Source organism: Hydra vulgaris, chromosome 04 (assembly GCF_038396675.1).
Source record: "Hydra vulgaris chromosome 04, alternate assembly HydraT2T_AEP".
NCBI classification, from domain to species: domain Eukaryota; kingdom Metazoa; phylum Cnidaria; class Hydrozoa; order Anthoathecata; family Hydridae; genus Hydra; species Hydra vulgaris.
This window is the reverse complement of record NC_088923.1, coordinates 39,401,854-39,423,951: the sequence shown is the minus strand read 5'-3', so window position 1 is coordinate 39,423,951 and position 22,098 is coordinate 39,401,854. Positions and strand designations below refer to the sequence as shown.

At 29.3% G+C, this 22,098-nt stretch overlaps 1 protein-coding gene across 1 annotated transcript; it reads left to right on the top strand.

The window, feature by feature from the left end:
- The first annotated feature begins 8,588 nt into the window (after window positions 1-8,588).
- LOC124818722 (extracellular calcium-sensing receptor) lies at window positions 8,589-11,180 on the top strand. The gene has a single exon (XM_065795134.1). It carries the CDS (start codon window positions 8,589-8,591, stop codon window positions 11,178-11,180), a length of 2,592 nt encoding a protein of 863 aa, XP_065651206.1.
- The last annotated feature ends 10,918 nt before the right edge of the window (window positions 11,181-22,098 follow it).

The window sequence follows — 22,098 nt, the reverse complement described above, 5'->3', positions numbered from 1 at the left end:
GCTGACTGCCGCCAACTTGTGTTTAGCCCTCAACATGTGTTATTTCAGCAAGATGGTGCTCCAGCACATTCTGCGAAGAAGACCCAGGAATTTTGTCGTAAAAATTTTGCCGCCTTTATCCCAAAAGGTCGGTGGCCAGGTAACAGCCCTGACATGACCTGTATCGAACACCTTACGATGCAAAACTTCAAGACAGTGTGCTACTTGAACCATGGCCAAAAAATAGGGAAGAACTGGTACGCCGTGTTCAAAAAACTTGGAAATCGATGGATGGTGATTATCTGAAGGCTCTGGCGGAATCTCTGCCGAGTCGTGTTGCGGCTGTTCGAGCTGCAAATGGAGGACATACTAAGTACTAAGCATGAACTATATTTTTATTTTATTGGTTTATGTATTGTTGTGTTTAATAAATATGTATTTCTTGCAAATCATTACTTGTTTTTGTATTAAAGTTGAAATTGTTAGACCAGTGGGGGAGACAAAACTTTTGACTAACCCTGTTTATATATATATATACAGAGCCGTAACCACAATTTTGATATAGGGGGGGGGGGGGCCCGGGGTTTCTTCGATTGAAAGAGAAATTTTTAAAAAAGTTATTTGGGGGCCTATGCCCCCCTGGCTCCCCCCCCGGCGGTTACGACTCTGTATATATATATATATATATATATATATATATATATATATATATATATATAAATATATATATATATATATATATATATATATATATATATATTTATATATATTATTATTTTATATTTTTTCTGACAGATTTTTATTTTTAAATATTTTAACTATTGGCAACTATTTATATTTTTTTATACTATTTATTCCTAATTCTTTATATATTCTATATGTATTTTTAAATATTATAACTTCTTTTTTGACTAATTGAGGGTGTTTGTACTTTTAATTGATACATTTTCTTTTTTCTCTATTTTTGTTCTTAAATATTTTATCTTCTTTTTTCCTATTTTTTTTTCCTAAATTTTCTACTTGATTTATTAACCATATTTTACTATTATTGTTATGAGCTGTAGTGGCTCTATGAAAAGATTAGGTTGGTATTTTGCCATCCATATCTTCTTTGAGCCCCTGTCTGTTTATTATTTATACATTTGTAATTATATTTTATTTTTTGTGAAAGGAGTTTTAGTTTATGTAAACCGCAAAATAAAATAAAATAAAATAAAAATAAAAACAAAAAAAAAACACCATTTACAAGCCATGTACAAATTGTTACAGCTAGAAAATAATTTTAAACTTGCAAAAAGTATTGATATAGAACATGAAAAAATGATTAAAAACGTAACACAGCACCACGTTCCTATTTATCTCATAGAATACAAGCTGATTTGTAATTTAGCTAAAAAAGTTAAAAGTGAAATAATAAAAAAAGTTAAGCACGCCAAGTATTTCACAGTTGTAATAGATCGCATTCCAGATTTAAGCCATATAGAACAATTATATGCTGTTTTAAGATATCTACATGTAGATAACTTTGAAGATGTGAGTATAAAAGAATAATTTATTGGTTATGAACTAGGAAACGATTCAACTGGAAAAGGATTATCTACGAAAATGGAAAGCTATTTATAAAGGTGTGCAAGCACTTATTTTGCAAAAAAATTCAAATACAATATATATGCCCTGCGGGAATCATAATTTAAATTTGGTTCTTGGAGATATTGCAAATCATCTACCTTAGCAATTTCATTTTTTGGAAAACATGAAATTGCTAAGATAGATGGACCCTTTACAAAGGCTGTAAAACATTTTTGAATACTCTGTGCAAGGCTGGAATATATTGAAAGTTTATGTCAAGCAACTTACTCCAAAACCATTTTCAGAAACATGATGGGAATGCCGTCTGAAAAGCGTAAAATCTGTAAGATTTCAAATATCACAATTTTCTCTAGCTTTAAAACACCTACTTGAACATACCAGAGACGTAAAAATAAGAACGAAAATCAAAGCAATTGGAAATAAACTTTGTTCTTTTGAATTTATATTAAGTACTATTTAAGATAATTAAGATACTTTGGTATGCCATACTGAAAGAAGTAAATATCATAAACAAGATTTTTGAACATTCCAATTTGAAAAATATCAACATAGCGAATACACATTTAAAAGGGTTTTTATAACTTTTTGAAAATCATATATGTGTACATATATATACTATAATAATGTTAAGGCCTCACAAGGTTATCCTGCACTGGGCCCCACATTTGTTCGATCCCAGAAATGACCACATTTCGATCCCAGAAAGCTTTGCAAAAAGTTTATCAAATCTATTTTTAGAACCGCAACGGTACCCTATTTGAAAACATTAAAGTGTTGTGAAGCATTTTTTTGAAACGCTTGACAAGACTTGAATGTTTTCAAATTTTTTCAAATGTTTGTTTAGTTGTTAAATAGAGAATTAGTTATACAAAAGTAAAAATTTATGCAGAAATTATTTTTTAAACTCGCGACAATAAATTTATTTTGTTTTTTATATAAAATTTTAAAATATTGTTACTACTTTTACTTCATAAAACGTAATGGCCAGGAATAAGTTCGCGTGTTTCGGATCTCCAGCCATGATTTGGTGTTTTTTACGCCTTGTTGTATTTGTGCTAAAACTTGTTAATTAATTGACAAAAGTTACCTGTCATAAATTGTATTTCATCAAGAAGTTTTTTAAGAGTTTAGAAATGTTTATCGTCCGTATGTCTGCTATCACATTAGAATTTAATGAAAACAATAATTATTTTTGTATTAATTATCGCTGCACATAAACACTCTATATTTGAACTTCGTTATATATGATAAAACGAAAATACAGATGCAATATAAAATGAATGGAATTATATATTTCATCAATAAAATGTTATTATGAAGACTAGTCAGATCACACTAGTTTCACTTTGCGGGCTTTCTTTGCAAAACTAGAGATGACATTTTCGTACGATAAAGTCTTGGCAAGGTCGTTTTTAATTAGAATCACCATAAAGTTAGTAAAGGCACTCTTCAGTGATCGTTGATCGCAATTTGGATTTGATAAGAGCAAGCTTACTGCAATAACGCCCTTCTTCGGCTGATGAAACCAGAATTGTATTAAAAATGCGAAGCAAAATGCAGATTGAAAGATTCTGATGAGAAACTTCAAAGACGAAAGAGATTTTATTTGTCCAAAAGTATTTGCTTGCTTTAGAATATCTAGATGACGGATTTCTTCAAACAACTCCTCTTCTTTTACATCATTTACGTAAAGATTTCCCAGGACTTAGCATTTTTCTTTCTGACTAAGTTTTACTTCACCACTAGAAGATGGAAAACACCATATGAACGAAAAAATATCCGTTGTCTTTTGAGCTGTATCCATTCTGTATCTTATCTGCTAGAGCAGCGTGTCAAGAGCAACATTAAATACGTTCGCCTCAGAACCCTTTGATTCGGCTTTGTGGAAGTGGGCTGTATTCATCAACATGCCGTGAAGTATTTTCCTTTTCCTGGTCCTCTACTTAAAAAAATTATTTTGAAACCCAAACAAAGCTAACCCAGATGCAACCAGTTTTGCTTCTTGGAGGATTTAGGGCAAAAAAGAACGCAGTTGGTCAAGATCATCAATTAGAATCTTTAAAAACTTTGTCTTGTCATCCAAAGAAATGCTTTTTGATTGAAGAAAGAGGCAGATATCGTTGATACATAGGAGAGCCTTGAACCAGAAAGAAGTCAAGAAATAAATTCAAATGATTGAATCTACTTTTTGAGTGCCTTAACTAAAGTCAGTTGATGATCTTCTAAATCATGTTCTTCACAAAGTTTCAAGGACTTCAATATTTCTTTTGGTCGTTTTGACAATGGTTGGACAGCCTATATGCGCGCACTGCATCTTGCTTGGGACTTTCGGTGAAGGGACAGCCTATTTGTTTCAGTAAAAAGTTTTCAGCACATGGGGCAACAACTAAAAAGGTTATAGAACGATTGGATGTTGCCAAAACAGTTCTTGACTACAATAGAGGATTTTGCAAACGAACGCCAGCTAGATTGAGACTATGCGCACTGCAAAGCATGAACAAAGCTGGGGATTTTTCTCAAGAATAATGACCTGCACTTCTTTGTATACACTTGAAATATTAGCCCCATTATCATAGCTCTGGCCCCAAAAGTTCTTTAAATCAATACGGCTTTGATCCAAAACGTCTATAATCAGCTTTGCAATGTCAGAACCTTCCTTTTTCTCCAGATTTTCTACCTTTAGAAAACGCTCTTTGATTATCAATTGGTTGTCAGATCCTAAGTGAACAAATTTACATTACAAAAATATACATTTTGTCCAAAATTATACCTTCAAAACGTATACATTAATGTATATTTTTAGAAATTTATTCAATTTTCAAAAAGTAGACATAAAATTTTTAAAAGGTTACTTTAAAAAGCGAAAAAGTCTTAAGCTTTTTGGCAGCTTTCAAAATTACTACTCTGTTTACGTTGTTAGTTAATTCTACTAAAACAGGGCTGCCTAATGCACCATTACTGGGTTTGAAACATTTATTATTACAGGGTTCAAAAAATGCATCATCACAGGGTTTGAAACGAAGAACTCTTTTGATTATATTTTTATCTATGCTTATTCCACTAAATAGATCATTAAGCAATTTGGATTTGTATTCTTTATGGTTTGAATATCAATCTTCTTTGAGTTTGGCAGTCCAACAACAATAACATTTTCTCTTTCTAATGTCCTTATTTAGGATAAAAATTGCCCTTATAGCTTGAATTTCTGATTTAAACTATTTCTCTCTTTTGCAATCAAGATCTATTTTTTCAAACTACTTTTAGTTTGTTCTTTTTCTAAAACTGCAAGATGATTTTTTAGATTTTTGTTTCTATATAAAAAAAACCCCAAAAAACAAAGAAGAAATTTAAAATATTCAAGAAATATTCAAATAAAATTTAAAAACACTTTATAAATTTACATAATATTGCTATAAAATATATATTAAACAACAATATCGTATTATTATCTAATATTATTAATATGAAATATTATAAATATAAACTTTTAATAAACATGTATTGTTATAATTTTTAACAATGCAACGAAAATTCAATCAATTAATCAATCAATATATTTCGCACACAAAAAAGTAGGGAGCGACAAAGTATCGTTTTACGATGCATCGATTAACCGTGTTCGATGCATTGAACAACTCATCGTGTTATCAATACTTCGAACATACCCTCAATATATCAAACATCAATACATCGAACGCAATGAGTTGTTCAATGCATCGAACACGGTTGATCGAACAAAAATGTATCTTAACGATTAACGATGTGTTATATAAAAAAATATTATATAAGTGGTTAATTACATTAGTTTTTAGATTTGTAATTATGTTTGTTATAATGCCTTTACATACGAGAAAAAGTAAATAAGTTGTCTAATGCAGGGGTACCCAAAGACTTACTTAGGAGGGCCAAATTCTAAATTTTAAAATAATTGGTGGGCCAAATTAGAAAAATGCTTTAAAAAAAAGTCATAAATTGTCTATTTTTTGCAAATGATTAAATTAAATAGATCGTTTCATATATTGTTATTTGTAAATTGTTTACTTAAATTCCTTAACAAGACATATTTAACAAGACACTTATTAATAAAGACTGATTGCCTTCTTCAATAAAAGTCAAAGAATTTACTAATTGCCGAAGCATTAAAAATTCTTGGTATTACTATTAAAAAACTAGTTAAAAGTTGCTCAACCAGATAGAACAGTAAGCTCCACCATTTACAACCAATCAATAAGCAACTGCTTGTCATTAAAATTGAAGCAGAAAAAGTGTTTTACAAAAATAGTTTAATAAAATACCTTGTAAAGTGGAGATTAAATAATTGTGGACAATGATTAAACTATTCAAAAAATTTGAAAAATTCTCTAAGCTTACTAAGCTTAAATCCATGAGCCAATGCTATAGTCCATATCATTCCAAATCTCTTTTATCTGGAAGATAAACTGCATATCATTCATATGATCCACTCAATCCCGTAATGAAAGAGATTGCTAATTATTACTTATTAAAAATGAATGACAGTTTTCTCGAATATGGAGCTACAGTTTTAGAATACGAATATGCAAACATATTGAATCCACGTAACAAAGGATCAACAGTGCATTGCATTGGGCAAAGTTACAATAGGAGCAAGATAACCTCAAAAGAAGCTGTGTTCGACATGTGAAAGGCCAACCTTAGGAACAGCCCTTCCTCCATCACATCACAATATTTTATTGACGACACACAATACACAATTACACAAAACAACTGGATACGTAAGAAGGTCTTGTGAAAGCTTGAAGGTTCAAAATTTTTCAAAAGTGTTTAATTACCCGGAAGGAAGGACTCCTTGATAACGAAGATAAAGGTGGAGTTAAAAAGCTATCTAACAACAACACCGATTGCCGATAATAAATATATACTTTGTTCCTCGAAGAACTAATCATGTATGTATGTATGTATGTATATATGTAAGTATGTAAGTATGTAAGTATGTATGTATGTATGTATATATATATGTATGTATGTATGTATGTATGTATGTATGTATGTATGTATGTATGTATGTATGTATGTATGTATGTATGTATGTATGTATGTATGTATGTATGTATGTATGTATGTATGTATGTATGTATGTATGTATGTATGTATGTATGTATGTATGTATGTATGTATGTATGTATGTATGTATGTATGTATGTATGTATGTATGTATGTATGTATGTATGTATGTATGTATGTATGTATGTATGTATGTATGTATGTATGTATGTATGTAAGCATACATACATATAGTAGAAAGCTAGGATTTGTGCTTCTTGATCTTGCGGTAATCATAGTTGCAGCAGATGTTTTTGGACCTACAATCTACATTGACTAGAAAGAGAAAAATGTGATACTTATCTTCAAGATATTGGAACTTATTGCCTGAAAGCTTACCATCAGTGAGAGTTAGACTAATCCTTTCTTGGAGAAGAACTGCCATTTTAGCAACTGTAGTTTAAAAAGTGTCCTAGCTTTCTGGGCATATATTTCTGGACATATATGATAATACAACAGTTATACTATGTTTTTCAATAAAAGTAAAGTAAATCCATAGTTTCAACAAAAACTGAAAAAGGTATATATTACTGTGTATCTATGTCCACACAACCTCAAATATATTGTCAGTCAATTTTTATGAATTTTAATAAAATGCGGGACCGGGGGATACACACAACGTACACAAACATTAATGACCATGTTATCTGATTCACGTTATTTTATATTAGTTGCTTTACGTACGATGAAAGTAACAAAAGATTATTTTACCAACGATTTTTTTATCAAAAAAATCCGCAATAGTAGAATATTTTTCGGCTACGACTACCGTGTTTCTATGGCCCTAAAAAAAAGTAACACCAAAAATTATGATTTATTATGTCTATATTATGTCTAATTGTTTTTGATGATTGAATTCTCATTGATAAAAAAGCAGAAAAGTGCAATTTTGATAAGTTTTTATTAAAACTGACATTTTGCACACTTTTTCCAAAAAAATCCCTTTCCAAAGGGGGTGTAAGAGGTGTCCCACTTCCTCCGATCCCCCTAAAGATTTTATGTGCATTTGATTAAACACATTTAGCATTTGAGTTGGAGAGCTTTGAAGATTAGTTAGTAAATGTCAATTACCGAGGACATTTTTTAAATTTGTCACTTCGAGACGGTCTTGCATAAAATATATTGCGCGCGCTCCCATATCCACAATTTGATAAATTTGACTTACCCTATTATATATATTACATACAAGAAACAATACATATATGAAAGCAATGTACTAAAAACAATACTTTAATTTTAAAATAACTTTGTGGGATAAAGAAAATAAAAAAACATATATACAGTGGCATTACTAGTGGGGTACGGGCCGCACCGGGTTAAACCATCACAACCTGAAGCAGAGGGGTGACACCGAAATAAAAATACTTTAAATACGATAGAACTGCTCATGCTCGTGTAAATTTAGTTTTTCGATTGTCCAAACCAAAAGTTTTCAGGTTTTGATTTTTCGAAATTCTCTATTTATAACTTTTCTATTTCTTTACTTAACTGCCTTGTTAAAAAAAAGTCTAGTAGGGTAATACCAAAAGTTACCGCACTGGGTACTGACCTAAACGACACCACAGCGTATGTATGCAATATAATCAAAATAATACTTAAACTTTAAAAAAGCTTCTCTATAGAAATGATTTAATCTTTGAAGTCTGTTAATACAAAAAACGTATTAATATCAAAAATGGATTTCTTTAATTTGCAAAAGCATTGATTATATTCAAATAAGCATTCATAATTGGGGATGTTATGCTATATTAAAAAACTTTAATAAATAATTTTATAATTGAACATTAGAAATACAGACAGAAAACAATTTTTACAATTAATAGATAAAAGTATTTGCAAATAATTTTAATTTAAAATTGTTTCATAAATGTAAGAATACTGAACATTTTGATTAAAAATAAACAATACCGTTACTAACTAAGTTGCAAGCTTTCAGAATGGTTTCGTTTTTTTGCTTGATCTTTTTATTTACAAGCGCTGCTTCACTACAGTGTAAAGAAGCATCTGGTGTAAAAAAAGTAGATACATTGAATAATTTTACTCGACTTTCTAGCGTCATAAAAGGAAACTATACAATAAAGGTAATTTCAGCATTCTCCGACCCAGACAGCAAATGTGGCAAGGTAAGCCTAAATGGATTACTTACAATTTACGCAATTAAACAAGCTATTGACATAGCTAACAACGAAACGCAATCAGTAAAGATTGGTCTTCAGTTTGATGATAATTGTGGTGATTTATCAATGACAATGACTAGTGGAATTAAAGTTGTATCCTTAACTGAAACAGCATCAGTTTGTTATGACAAATTTACACAGTGCGGCGCTAATGAAGACTTTATGCAACCACCTACTGCTATTTTAGGAACGGATATGAGTTCCACAACTATCCCATTAGCAACTTTAATGTCACAACAAAAAATTCCTATTTTAAGCCCATGGGCTTCAAGTCGTCTGCTTAGTGACACCAAAATGTACACATCATTTATTCGAGTTATTCCGTCAGATAGTATGCAGGTTCAAGTAATGCTAGACATTATGATAAAACTTAATTGGAGTTATATTTTTGCAGTTGGTTCTAATGACCCTTATGGCAAACTAGCACTTGCTGACCTTGAAATTGAAGCAAAATCAAAAAATATCTGTATTGTTAATACAAGTTTTGTTACTTATCCAGCTGAAGAATTTAATGATGAAATAAACAAGACTATTGATAAAATTAAAGTGGCACCGAATGCCACAGTTGTTGTGATGTTTTGTTATTTTAAACAGTTAGGAGAGTATGTTTTAAAAAGAGCGCATAAGGAGAATATATCTCGCATGTGGTTAACCAGCGAAGCATGGTACAACGAAGCACAAAATAAAAGTTACAAGCATGATGTACCAATAAACCAAATGCACGGTCTGTTATCAGTATCATTAAAGTTTGCAAAAATTTCTGGCCTAAATGATTATATCAACAACGAGATAAAAACAAATTACTTATGTGACGTGTGGCTGCAGAATTATCTAATGAATGAGTTTAGTTGTAAACCAAACAAAATTTCAATCAACGAATCAATTTTATTTGGAGATAATTGTTCTGTTTCAGTCTCCCATATAATGTCAAAGGTGTCTGAATCAGAAGTGACTTCTAACTGGGTCGATGCCGTAACAGTGTTAGCAAAGGGTATTCAATATTATGATAAGAACTGCTACGATAAAAGTCGTTTAAATGCAGCAATTGATTATGAAAAATTAACTAACATTATTAAAAGTATTCCTAATTTTGGTTACAATGGCAACTTAATCACATTCAATAACTCAAACGATCCAATACCTGCTCTTTACACGATCGAAAACTTGCAGTATAACGAAAAAAATAGAACTTTGAATTTTATTAATATAGGCAATTGGACCAATGAAACTAATGTTACAAATAGCTCTATTTTTAAAATTACAGTTGATGATATAAAGTGGCCATATTGGTTTAAAAACGACACGTTAAAAAAAACACCTCGTTCAAAATGTAAGGAAGATTGTGAAGAAGGTCATGTGACCCAAATGTTAGCAAACTCTTGTTGCTGGATTTGTGAAAAATGCAAAGGTTTTTATAACTATGCTAATTTAACAACAGATTCTGTTTGCTCCAACTGCACAGATGGATATCATACGGAAAATAATATTAACTGTATTAAAACTAACACAACTTGGTTGAGTTACAACGATCATGAAGGAATCGCTGTTATAGTCGTTAGTAGTATTGGCCTAGTTTTAATAATAATTTTTGGAATTTATCTTTATAAATTTCGATATTTACTAAATGAAGATAGACTATTTTTACAGCTTTTGACCAGCAGTTTGCCATTTTGTAGTTTTTTATTTGGATACATGAATGTTTTTGAGCCAACTAATAATATGTGCAGCTCACGAAACGTGGTATTCTTTTTGTTACTCATGACTTATTCCTCTACATTGTTAATCAAAACAAAAATGGCAGCTGAGTACTTAAACAAAAAAGCTACAAGTACGTTCAAGTGCCGACTATTGACATTACAAATTTTTTCCATTGTACTAATGCTGCTTGTAGAAATGATTCCGGTTTTTATACTTATTTTTAACAACAAGCAGAGTAATGATGTTTCAAATGGTTACTTTATTCGAAAAATTTGCGCTGTAAGTTTTAATGTGCCAAACTTGATTTCAAACTTTATTCCGTTAATTATACTTATTTTGGCAACTTGTTGTGCGTTTCGTGAACGTAACCTGGAGCACCACTTTTACGAGCCGAAATTTGTTAGTTTTACGTGCATTGCTTTATTAGTAGTCATGATTGCATACCTACTGACTTTTAATTTTGTAAAAGAAGAGTTAAAAGCAATAGTGATGACGTTTACTCTTAGCATTTTTGCTTTAATTTATGCAGTTTGTTTAATACTGCCAAAAATATATGTTGGTCATGAACGACTTTCACAAGGTGAAAATAAAAATAAAAAGAATAAAAAAAAGGTGTCAGTGAGAGTGTCTACTTCTTCTTCTATGTACCAATAATATTGTGTTATTGTAATATATTTACGCTGTTTGCAATAAATAGATAAATAAATAAATAAATAAATATATATATATATATATATATATATATATATATATATATATATATATATATATATATATATATATATATATATATTTATGTATGTATATATATACTCTTTTTTTTTTTCACTTTTGTATTAAACTAAAATTTTTGTTAGTTTTTAATAATGATTTTATAAATTTTTTTTTATTTATAAATGCATGTATAGAATAAATATAATAATTACAAATTCTTGTTAGAAACTTACAGTTTTTTTAAAATTCTGACCATCCCGTTTTTAAGACACCTCTCCTTCTTTCTCCCTCCTTCCTCCGTTTATAACATTATTTCTAACCCTTTCGTTCACGGTCGTTTAGATATTAAAAAAAGCGTAATGTTTAGGTACACATGCGTAAGAAAATCTTTTTTTAATGTGCCAGTAGTGTACTAGAGCGTTTACATTCGTCTCCGAGTCCACTATTTGAAACGAAAATCAATAAAGTAACGAAGGAATAATAAGATGTAGGGAGCGATTTGAAAATACTCCAATTAGTTACAGTATTAAATTTCTAATATTTCTTCCAAAAGAAAGTCTTTTAACTGAATTAATTATTTTACGTTGTCATGAAAGTGTTAAGCACAACGGCGTAAAAGAAACCTTAAGCCAATTAAGAATGGAATTTTGGATTCCAAAAATTAGAAATTTAATTCAAAAATTAATTAAAAATGTTTTTTGTGTTGAAGGTACGAAGGCAAAACTTATAGTTATCCTGATGTTCCTCCGTTACCTTTAAGTAGAGTAAACGATGTTTATGTTTTTACATACACAGTAATCGATTACTAATCGATTACAGTACACAGGAATCGATTACTGTGAACCATTATTTGTGAAAAATATATATATATATATTTTTTTTGTATTTTTTTTTATTTTGCCGTATTTATACTAATTACAATGAGAAAAATCGTTTACATATATAATAAATGGCCCGAGCAAGAAGAAGACATACTGCCTTATCACCGAGCCCCGTTAACATTGTAGCCGTCAGTTAATATTACAATTTAAAAACTTTAAACATAAAAGTATATATATATATATATATATATATATATATATATATATATATATATATATATATATATATATATATATATATATATTTCTACAAAGATATTATAAAACTTATAATAAGATATTAAAATAGCATAAGTTTTCAATAACAACATATTTAAATGAAAAATAAAAGTCACAAGATCAAAAAATTATTCTGAAGGAGAAATATTAAAGTGTTGGACACTTTTAGCTTCTTGTGCTAGTACACGTTTTATACATTTAGGTTTAGTTCCTGGCTGTTCAGCTTTGGCGAGTGTTCGAGGGTTGCGAAGACTCATTAGCAAATTTGGCGCACCCTACGAAATTACGATTAAACACAACAATTTGCATCCTAAAAAGGCATTTTATGACAATTCAATGTTGCAGCTGCTCCGTGGTGGGGAGGATTCTTTAAACGTATGGTACGTTCAGTAAAGAGAATTCTCAGGAAAATATCGAAAACTGCAAGATTATCTTACGAAGAAGTACTCACAATTCTTGCGAAATCGAAGTCGTTACGAATAATCGTCCATTAACATTTTCGTATGAAGAACCGGGAAACGAATTATTATCTCCTAATTATCTCGCATTTGGCAAGAGAATAAGCTCAGAAACATTATTAATAAAAAACAGTTATATAAATATGGACATAAAAAAGCGCGTTGTATATAAAAACTCTATTTTAGAACATTTTTGGAACAGATGGTGCAGTGAATATTTAACAGAGCTCCGCGAGCTTCATAAAAGTTATAATAAAAGTGGAAGTAAAAATATTATAAATAAAGGCGATGTAATGATAACCTAAGATTCGAATTTGGTTCGAGGATTATGGAAGTTAAGTACTATTGAAAAACTTTTACCGTCAACGGACGGACAAGTGCGTGCAGCAAATGTACGATGTGTTTCCGCTGGAAAAATTATGTATTTAAATCGTCCAGTTAATAAATTGTGTTTACTTGAAGAAAAAAAGTTTTTTGTTGTTGAAACTACGTTTGTGAATGAAAATAACATTCAGCTATTCGTCACTACTGTTGGTGGCGGGAGTGTTGCGCTAATCAAATTGTCATAAACGTAAATCGTTTGGATTGGCTGCTTATATAAAACAATTAATGTCCCCCTTGGGAATATGTATAAATAGCGTACTTATTGAAGCCTCGCTCTCTTGAGTTAACCTATCAAACAACAACGGACTCGAGCAACTCTTTTACTACTAGCTAAGATATACGATCTCTTCTTTGTGTTCATTGCATTTTTTTATATACTCATTAATTATAAAAAATTGAACTCGTTTTACAATACGACTCTTACGTAAAACAACACTTTTTCCGAGTACTGTAAAATGCCTGATGACTCTCTAACTATAACCTTAAATGCAGCAACAACTTTACTTTCCATCATTAGTTTTGCGAATATCCTTGAGATATACTCAAATGTCCTTTTCTTTTTTGGTGTTAATTTTGCTCTGAATATATTTAATTTCCCGCATCAGTTCACTAAAGTTCCTATTCATCCATAACGCAATTTGTCTCACTAAACATTCTGCATGTCTTATTGGCTTTGGACCGTGTTAAGAAATTTTTATAGCATTAGCATTTCATGGCAATGAAATGCTAATGCTATAAAAACTTTCAATTTTGTTTGATTATTAAACTGTTTTAGTCAAAAGACCAATTCTTCTATAAACATTTTACCACCTTTTCTTTTGAAAAGTGAGCCATAGATTGTCATCTTGACAAACACTTCACAAATAGATTCACAAACACTTTTTTGATCAAGTAGGGTATGTTGGTCGAATAATGTTCAACAGATATCTCATCGCAGTTTAATATCGTATTGATTTTCACTTTGTTTTCATTGCTATTATTAAACCATTGTTAACTTCATTGTTTACTTGGTTAATTGTAATTGTTAATTGTAAAACAAAGATCTTGTATTGAACCTCATGAATCTTTAGTCTTTTAAGTGTAGTAAAGCTACAAGTACATCTTTTGCATTTAGAAACAATACTGTTGAAAATTTTTTTCTTCTACTGAATATTTTTTCTTTTATTTACCGTAAAAAAAAATAGCGTCAATGTTTTGTTTTTTACCGTACCAAGAAATGCTGATATTGTACCATAAAAAATATTTTGTTCAACTAGATATTTTATTCTCTATCTCAAAGAAAGAAGATTAAATATTTTTACGCCAAACTATGATATTTTAAGTAAAGTAATGTTTACGGTTGGTCGAACACTATTTTAAAGATTTCGAAAAAATAAACTTAAAAGTTAAATTACAAAAATAATGATGTGATAAGTTGCTAGGTAAAAGATCAGATTGAAAAGTTCAGATCTATACATCAATTCCAGTTGTTGCATAAATTTAAGGAACTGCAAACAATACTATGCCATAGACAAACAATTTTTGATAAATTAACGAATTAAAACAAAAAGTTTGAGGTTAATAAATGCGTAAGAAAATATGAAAAACTTTAAATTTTTATAATGGCTACGTTTCTTAACAACAGAGATTATTTTATATGGCTGCCCTTCTTTTGTTAATTGATTTCTAAAAACTCAATAATGTAGCCTTATTTTTAACGTTGATCAATATATTAATTCAAAAAAATTTCACAAAAGTATGTACAAAAAAGGGTTAAAAGGATCTTTCGTATGTAAACTTTATTTATAGTAATCACTTTTTTTAGTATGAATCTTAGCTTTGTTTATGTACTTGAAATCAATTTTCTAAAAATCTGACTGGAGGATTTCAATAATTTTATTTTTAAACTTTGGATAAATATGTTCTATATTTATGGTATTTTGTTTTTTTCGATATAAAAATTTACTTTTACTGTTATGACTATATCTTTATATATTGAAGTATTATTTATATAATTACTTTTGTTATTTAACTTTTTTGTGACTAAAATAAAAAAATTTTTAAAATAAAAAAACACAATGCACGAAGATATATTGCAGACTGGTTGAAGTTTGCCATAATCATATCGATTGGTTGGTGACGTGCACCAAATCAAAATAAGAGTCTTATGACAGAAGGCGATAAAGATACAAATGAATTTGATATTGATAATGAAGATAAAGATGGCATGGTTTATAGATTGTTTTAAAAACTATTTTAATTTTGTATAATTTTTGTTTTAAAAATGTTTTAATTTTTTTTTGGTTTTATTTGCTTTCAATTATAATTTAGTTTCCTGCGTTAACAAAATGGTACAGGGGCAGATTATGTGTAAAAATATAATTATACTTAATAATATAGTATAAAATTAACTATTGATAATAATAATAAGTGAAAGCTGTTACAACCGTGACTCAGATGTAGAGTACAATAGCATAAGATATTGTACTATGATAACTGTTTTAAATTTATTAAGAATTATTGTTTCTTTATAAAATTTTACTCGTATATAAGTTCGTTGAATCAACGCTAGATCAACGTAAACCTAATGTTAATTTTTTGGTTTGTTTTCAACGTTGATCTAACGTGTGGTTTTAACGTAGACTTGCGTTTCCATTTTAATCAAAAATGGAAACGCAAGTTAAAACCAAGCGTTGCTAATAAAAAAACAAAAAAAACCAACGCTTTTCAACGTTGTTTCAACGTTGATGTACTTGCTGGGATAGTATCAACTAATGCAGTCTAGCTACAAACAATATTTTTACCATTTTTACCTATTATATTCTGATACCATCAATGTATAGTTCTGCCTTTTGACCTCGTAAACCTTTTACAGACAAGCATGCTGTCACTGCTCTGAACTATTATATCTAGTTTGGATCAAGTTTCTGGTTTCAGAAAAATATCTGACAGTATATACAAGATATCTGACAGATATTTTATTTATAATGAAGCCTGGAATTATGTAGCAAAATTGTTATTATTATGCATCTGTAATCACACTATAAAAAGTTAATACAACAAAGTTATAACTAATATTCGCATATATTAATGATATACCAGTTAAGAAATGAACTGAAATCTTTTTATTTTTATTTTAAAATTTATTATTAGGTTTTATTTTTTATAAAAATAACTACTCACAGATTCAAAAAAGTAGTATAATCTGTTTTTTAAAACCTATTATAAACTTGCAAACAAGCTTTCAGTTTATTTCTTAGCTGGTATCTATTGTGAACTTATTTTAAACTTTCAAACTGAATTTCAACTTGTGTTGATATTTTTTTTAAACTTCTTTTATTCTTTGTTTAAGGAAGTAAGAACAAATGAAACAAGATAACTAAAGCACAATGAGTAACCTGAATTGAATGGAGCTTCGTAAAAACGGTTGTTTTGATTGCCACAAATTTTAACAAAAACATACTAGAATATTAGATGGTCTAACCAGCTTAGGAGAAAAAAAAAATGCAAAAATGAACGCAGTTAATTCTTGAAGATTTGTTTAAGTATATTTTTATTTAATTTCTATTAAATTTAAACTTATTTATTAATCATTAAAATAAACAGAAAGAACTACTCTCGCATAAAAATATTAACCTCAATATCCACATTCATATATAAAAAAACTGAAGCAGCTGTTTTTATATCAATATTTATTTTATGCCAAATAATGCTACTAAAAAGTTAAAAAATATTTATATTTTTTTAACCTTTTATTTATATTATAAATAATTTTTTATCACCATTTAGATATTATTAAACTCTTTGTTGACAAGTTATTACAGGGGTATCAACATCAAAACCTTCAGCAGTATATCTTCTAGTAAATGGCTTCTTGTCATATTGAAGAGCATTACAGTTCACATTTCTTTTAAATAGCCATCAAAATTGATCCAACTAAAAGCAGACGTTTGCCAACATGTTGTTTAATGTCTGAGCCCATTTCAGTTCCGATTGATTCTATTATTCTCCATTGATGTCTTTCGGAAGTTTCATTTCATTTTGCAACTATGATTGCTAAAATGTCTTGATTACTTATCAATTTTTTCTATTTGGAAAGATACCATTTTGAAATCTGGTATGTTGTAAATGGTATAAATGTTTAACCAAAACTGCTAGTAACTATATCTTTAAACAAAAAACACTACTATTGATGTAAACGACTGGAATATTTTAGATAATTTATATAACTAAATTTAAACCTGAATTATCGACAGCCAGCTGTTTTTTAGAAGAAATCCGTAGATTGAAGAAAATGCATTGTATTTTTACCACCGTGCATTGTAATTTTACTCCATAATTGTATTGTGGCAACACCTGTGCTAATTCTAAGCACTGGATTAAAGTGTGTTTTCTACCAATTTAGGCAATTTGTAAAGTGAAAAGTTAGCTTAAAGCTATGCGTGCTTAAAATACTCACAATGTACATTTTATCCAGCTTTAATTACCAATGGAGTTGCGACTGCAAGCAGCTTTATTAGCCATTTGAAATGGATCGAGAAAATATCAAATATTAGTTCAGACCTGCGGATGCAACAATAGCTATTGTAAGATATCATACTTTCTAGCTGGTTAGGTTATTTACTATTATTAACTAATTACTTTTATTTATTATAATTAACCGCAAGTCCGCTCGTTCCCCGTGGTAATCCTCTAGATTTAATAGACTAGTAGTCTAGTTTGACATCTCATAACAGTATTTAAGAGCGCAGTGTTGCACTACATCTGAGCTTCTCTTACAGGAGTTCAGATATGACACTGCACTCTTAACAGTGTGCAATGTCGCACTACATCTGATCTCCTAACTCTATGATTTTGCATAAAGCTTTAAGCTTTGCTTATAAAGCTTAGTGTTGAGGATAAAGGATTATTACATAACAATGATAATGACATCGAATATATTATTTGTAGTTGCTTTGAGAGAGAGAGTTCTACAACAACATTTGGCTACTCTATATCTAGAGATCTATGTCTATTGTAGAGAGTGAACATTTTAAGCAATACAATGATGTTTCATGATCTTCAGTGTTCAACTATTAGCTGTTTTACCGTGAAAACCTATTTGGAGAAAATATACTTGGATGCAAAGAACAAACAACCTAAAGGAAAATTTATTTCAGATAGGATTTTCCGAAAAATTGATATTTGATCAGATAGAAAATAGTTACCTTGCTGTAACAGCGCATTACACACATGATTATCATTGGCATGCGATAGCTACTTAGGTGCTCATACTAGAGATAACATAGCAGAACATATTGAATCCATTTGTATAACACATAAAATACTTGACAAAGTTGTTTATGTTGTATTAAAAATGTGCAAAGCATTCATCACAAATTTTCCAGAGGTACCTGAAGATGGTAAGACACCACCACCTTTAGCCTCAGTAGATTATATTACTACTGCATTATATAATGCTATTGTACCGTTTAGGTTTAGTAGACTATATTATTATTGTATAGTAGTATAATTTTTATAATGCCACTCATTCTGATTTACGGATATTTATCCTGCTATGAAACTTATGGGATTTTGAGCAGCTGATATTGTCATTCATGATGAAACAGCGAGAATCAAAGACCATTTGAAAAACTTTAGCAAATTCAATAAGAATGTTTTAGTTCAAGTTCATTTTGATAGGAAGGTTTGTTGTTTAGCCATGGTGTATTGTTTCAGAGTTCGTGGTTCGAAGCCGGCTCTGTCCATATACACATCATTGATATAGAAGGATGTGTGAACTTTCTAGTTAAATGTTATTTCCCGGCACTCAGTGATAAAACCATTAGGACATCTTGGAGTGTCTAAATAACTAATACAATAAAAAGTATATACCGAAAGTAATAAGTTTACCAAGTTAGTTATACCATACCGCTGTTTCATATTTAATATGAAATACATACTCATAATATAAAAGGGTTCTATTATAACATAAATGATTTTAATAATTAATTGAAGCAACTAATGTAATGTCCCTTTTAAAACAAAGTAGATACATTGGGTAGATACAAAAGCGAGGTTATGTCTTTTTAGTTGGGTATTTAAACATTGACCTAAAAACACTTCCTTCCAATAATATTGTTAAAATATTTATATACGCTTTTCTTCAAAATAACCTAATTCCAACAATAAACAAGCAAGAATGACTAAAAACTCTATTACACTTCTTGATAATATAATAACTAACAACTTTCATAATAATTGTCTTAACACAGGTAGAATCAAAACTGATTTATCGGATCATTTACCAACATTTTTATTTATTATTAACTTTACAGTTAACAGCATTCCTTCAGAAGCAACCGAAGTTAGGCGACAGGTCAATAAAAACTCCGTAAAATAACGTTGATTGGAATCTGGTATTGTAATCAAACGATGCTAACAACTATTTCTAAGTCTATTCTGCAAGCAATATAAAAACACCGTTTCCTGAAAAAAAAAAAGATTGTAAATACAAAAACAGTTTTAACTCCATGGATGTCTAACGGTTTACTAAAATCCTCAAAAAGAAACCGAAAATTTTATGATAAATACTTGAAAAAAAACTTATAAAAATAAAATGACTCATAAAAACTATAAAAATATATTCGACAAAAAACTCTAAAAAGCTTGATTTTGCAAAGTATTAAAAAAAGCCAATGGAAACATAAAGAAAACTTAGAATGTAGTTAAAGAAGTTAATGAATGCGAGAAACACTCTGCCAAAAATGTAACAATTAATGAAAATAATATTTATGATATCAATTATTGGTGAAAAATAAACAGTTTCTTCATTAATGCTGGTCCAAATATAACATCAAAAATTTCTCTGAATTCAACTTCATTTGAGTCTTATTTAAAAACTTACGATAAAGTTACAGATGAACTTAATCTTAAACTAATTGAATTGCGAACCACTTTTAATAATCTTAAAACTACGAAATTTAATTTAATTTAAAAAATTTATTTCAAGTTGATTTTTACAAAAGTGCAACATTGATAAAATTAACGTTAATGTTTCAAAATCTGTTTATGATATAATCGAATCGTCTTTGTTTCACATCTTTAATCTTTCTTTTAAACAGGTACTGTACCGGAAAAATTAAAAGTTGCACGAACCACGCCGGTTTTTAAGACTGGCAATGACACCATTATTTCTAATTATAGTCTTATATCCATCTTTAAATTGCTCGAAAGAATAATGTATAACCCCAGTGGGCAAAGAGATGTCAATGAGACGTCCTGAAGTTGTCCGTTTTTGACCAGTAAACGTCTCAATTGGATGAAGGAGAGACGTCCAAGAGACGTGCCAATTTAAATGTTCTTCGTCCGTCCCAAAGGGACGAAATATAAACGCAACTAGGACGTCACATGAGACTTCCTATAGACCACGTCTGATGTCTTACGAACGTCCTTCGGACAATCTTACCCATTGGGGGCGTCCTTGGGACGTCTTTTTTTAGGTTGTTTTTTTTAATAAGGGTTTTCATTCCATGATTTATGACTATGTCATACTAATTTCCATTAATATTGCTAACTAATAACTAATCAAGTTAGAATGCTCTCTCGCTACAGAGAAAAATAAAAAATTTAAAAAAAAAACAACAATTAAATAATCTAATAATATTTATTTGCAAAAATAAGTTAAGATATTAATTATCAGGCTCTTTTGCCTTTTTATTCAAACTTCTAGCTCTATTTCGAACAGCTCTTTTGAGTCACCAAGATTAAATCACTTATATACTTCGTCTAACTTTTTAATGGATCCAGAAACGCTTTTAAAAGTAAGAATAATAAACGTTTGTATAAAAATATATTAATAACTTTAATTTTTTACAAAATAAAATTGTATATTTTTAAATATGTTTATACAACTTTCAAATCATTTATATAATTTAAATAAATCTACTATTGAAATTGCATACCTAGCATGCAGTAATAATGCATTGTCTTTTGAAAAGCTCTTTTTTCAGATATTCCATCTTTACAAAATAAATCTTGAACACTATAAACCATCATTGCATTTAATTCAAGCCTTACAGTTGCCCACACATTATTTCCTTCAAAGGCCTTTAAACCCATTTTCTATTTGGAAATGTTATAAAAGTTTATTTTGATCAGTGAAAACATTCCATTAAAAATATGCTAATAAATTCACCATAAAAATAAAAACAGAAAATTACTTAAAGAGGTGGATCGAAAAATTGTATTTTTCAAAAGGTAAGACTAATTTATGCCACAAGCCTTTCTTGGTTTGTGGTAACTTAGAATAGTAACGTTAACAGCATAGAATTATTAATATAGAAAAAATAAATTATTTAGAAAGATATTTAATCTCAGAGTTATTTAAAAAAGGTTTTGGTTACATGCAACAATACAAAAATTTCAATTAACTCTTTATCACTATTGGTTTTATTTTAGTTTTACTTCCTTTATATTAAACTTTTCTATTAGTGACATAGGCTGAATGTCTTCCACTCCAACACTCATATCACGTTCACCACTATCAGTCAGAAATGCTAATGTATTAATAAACTGTGTTTGATTATTCTTTAGTTTTTTCATTTTCATTAACATGATATATTGAACTCTAAAAAAATGAATAAATGATTAAAAATGTTCATATGTATGATTAATTTGATTATTGCTAAACTTTTCATTTTTTTATAAGTTACAAAATGTAAGGGCAGTAAGTAAAAACACAGAACTACTGAAATATTACTGCAAATATTATTGTAAATTTTACATAAGGTAATTAAAACACAATAACTGAATAGTAATTGAAAACAAAAAATTGAATTAGAACTGTGAACAATAAATCTAAGTGTAAAAAAAAAAAAAAACAACTAGGTTTATTTGACATCTCCTTGAACATTTCTGGCATTTGCTAGCAGAGTATGGAAGAGGAGGGTCTTCTAA

Coding starts and splice junctions, on each gene's coding strand:
- LOC124818722 (XM_065795134.1), top strand. CDS start 8,589: ATGGTTTCGTTTTTTTGCTTGATCTTTTTATTTACAAGCGCTGCTTCA.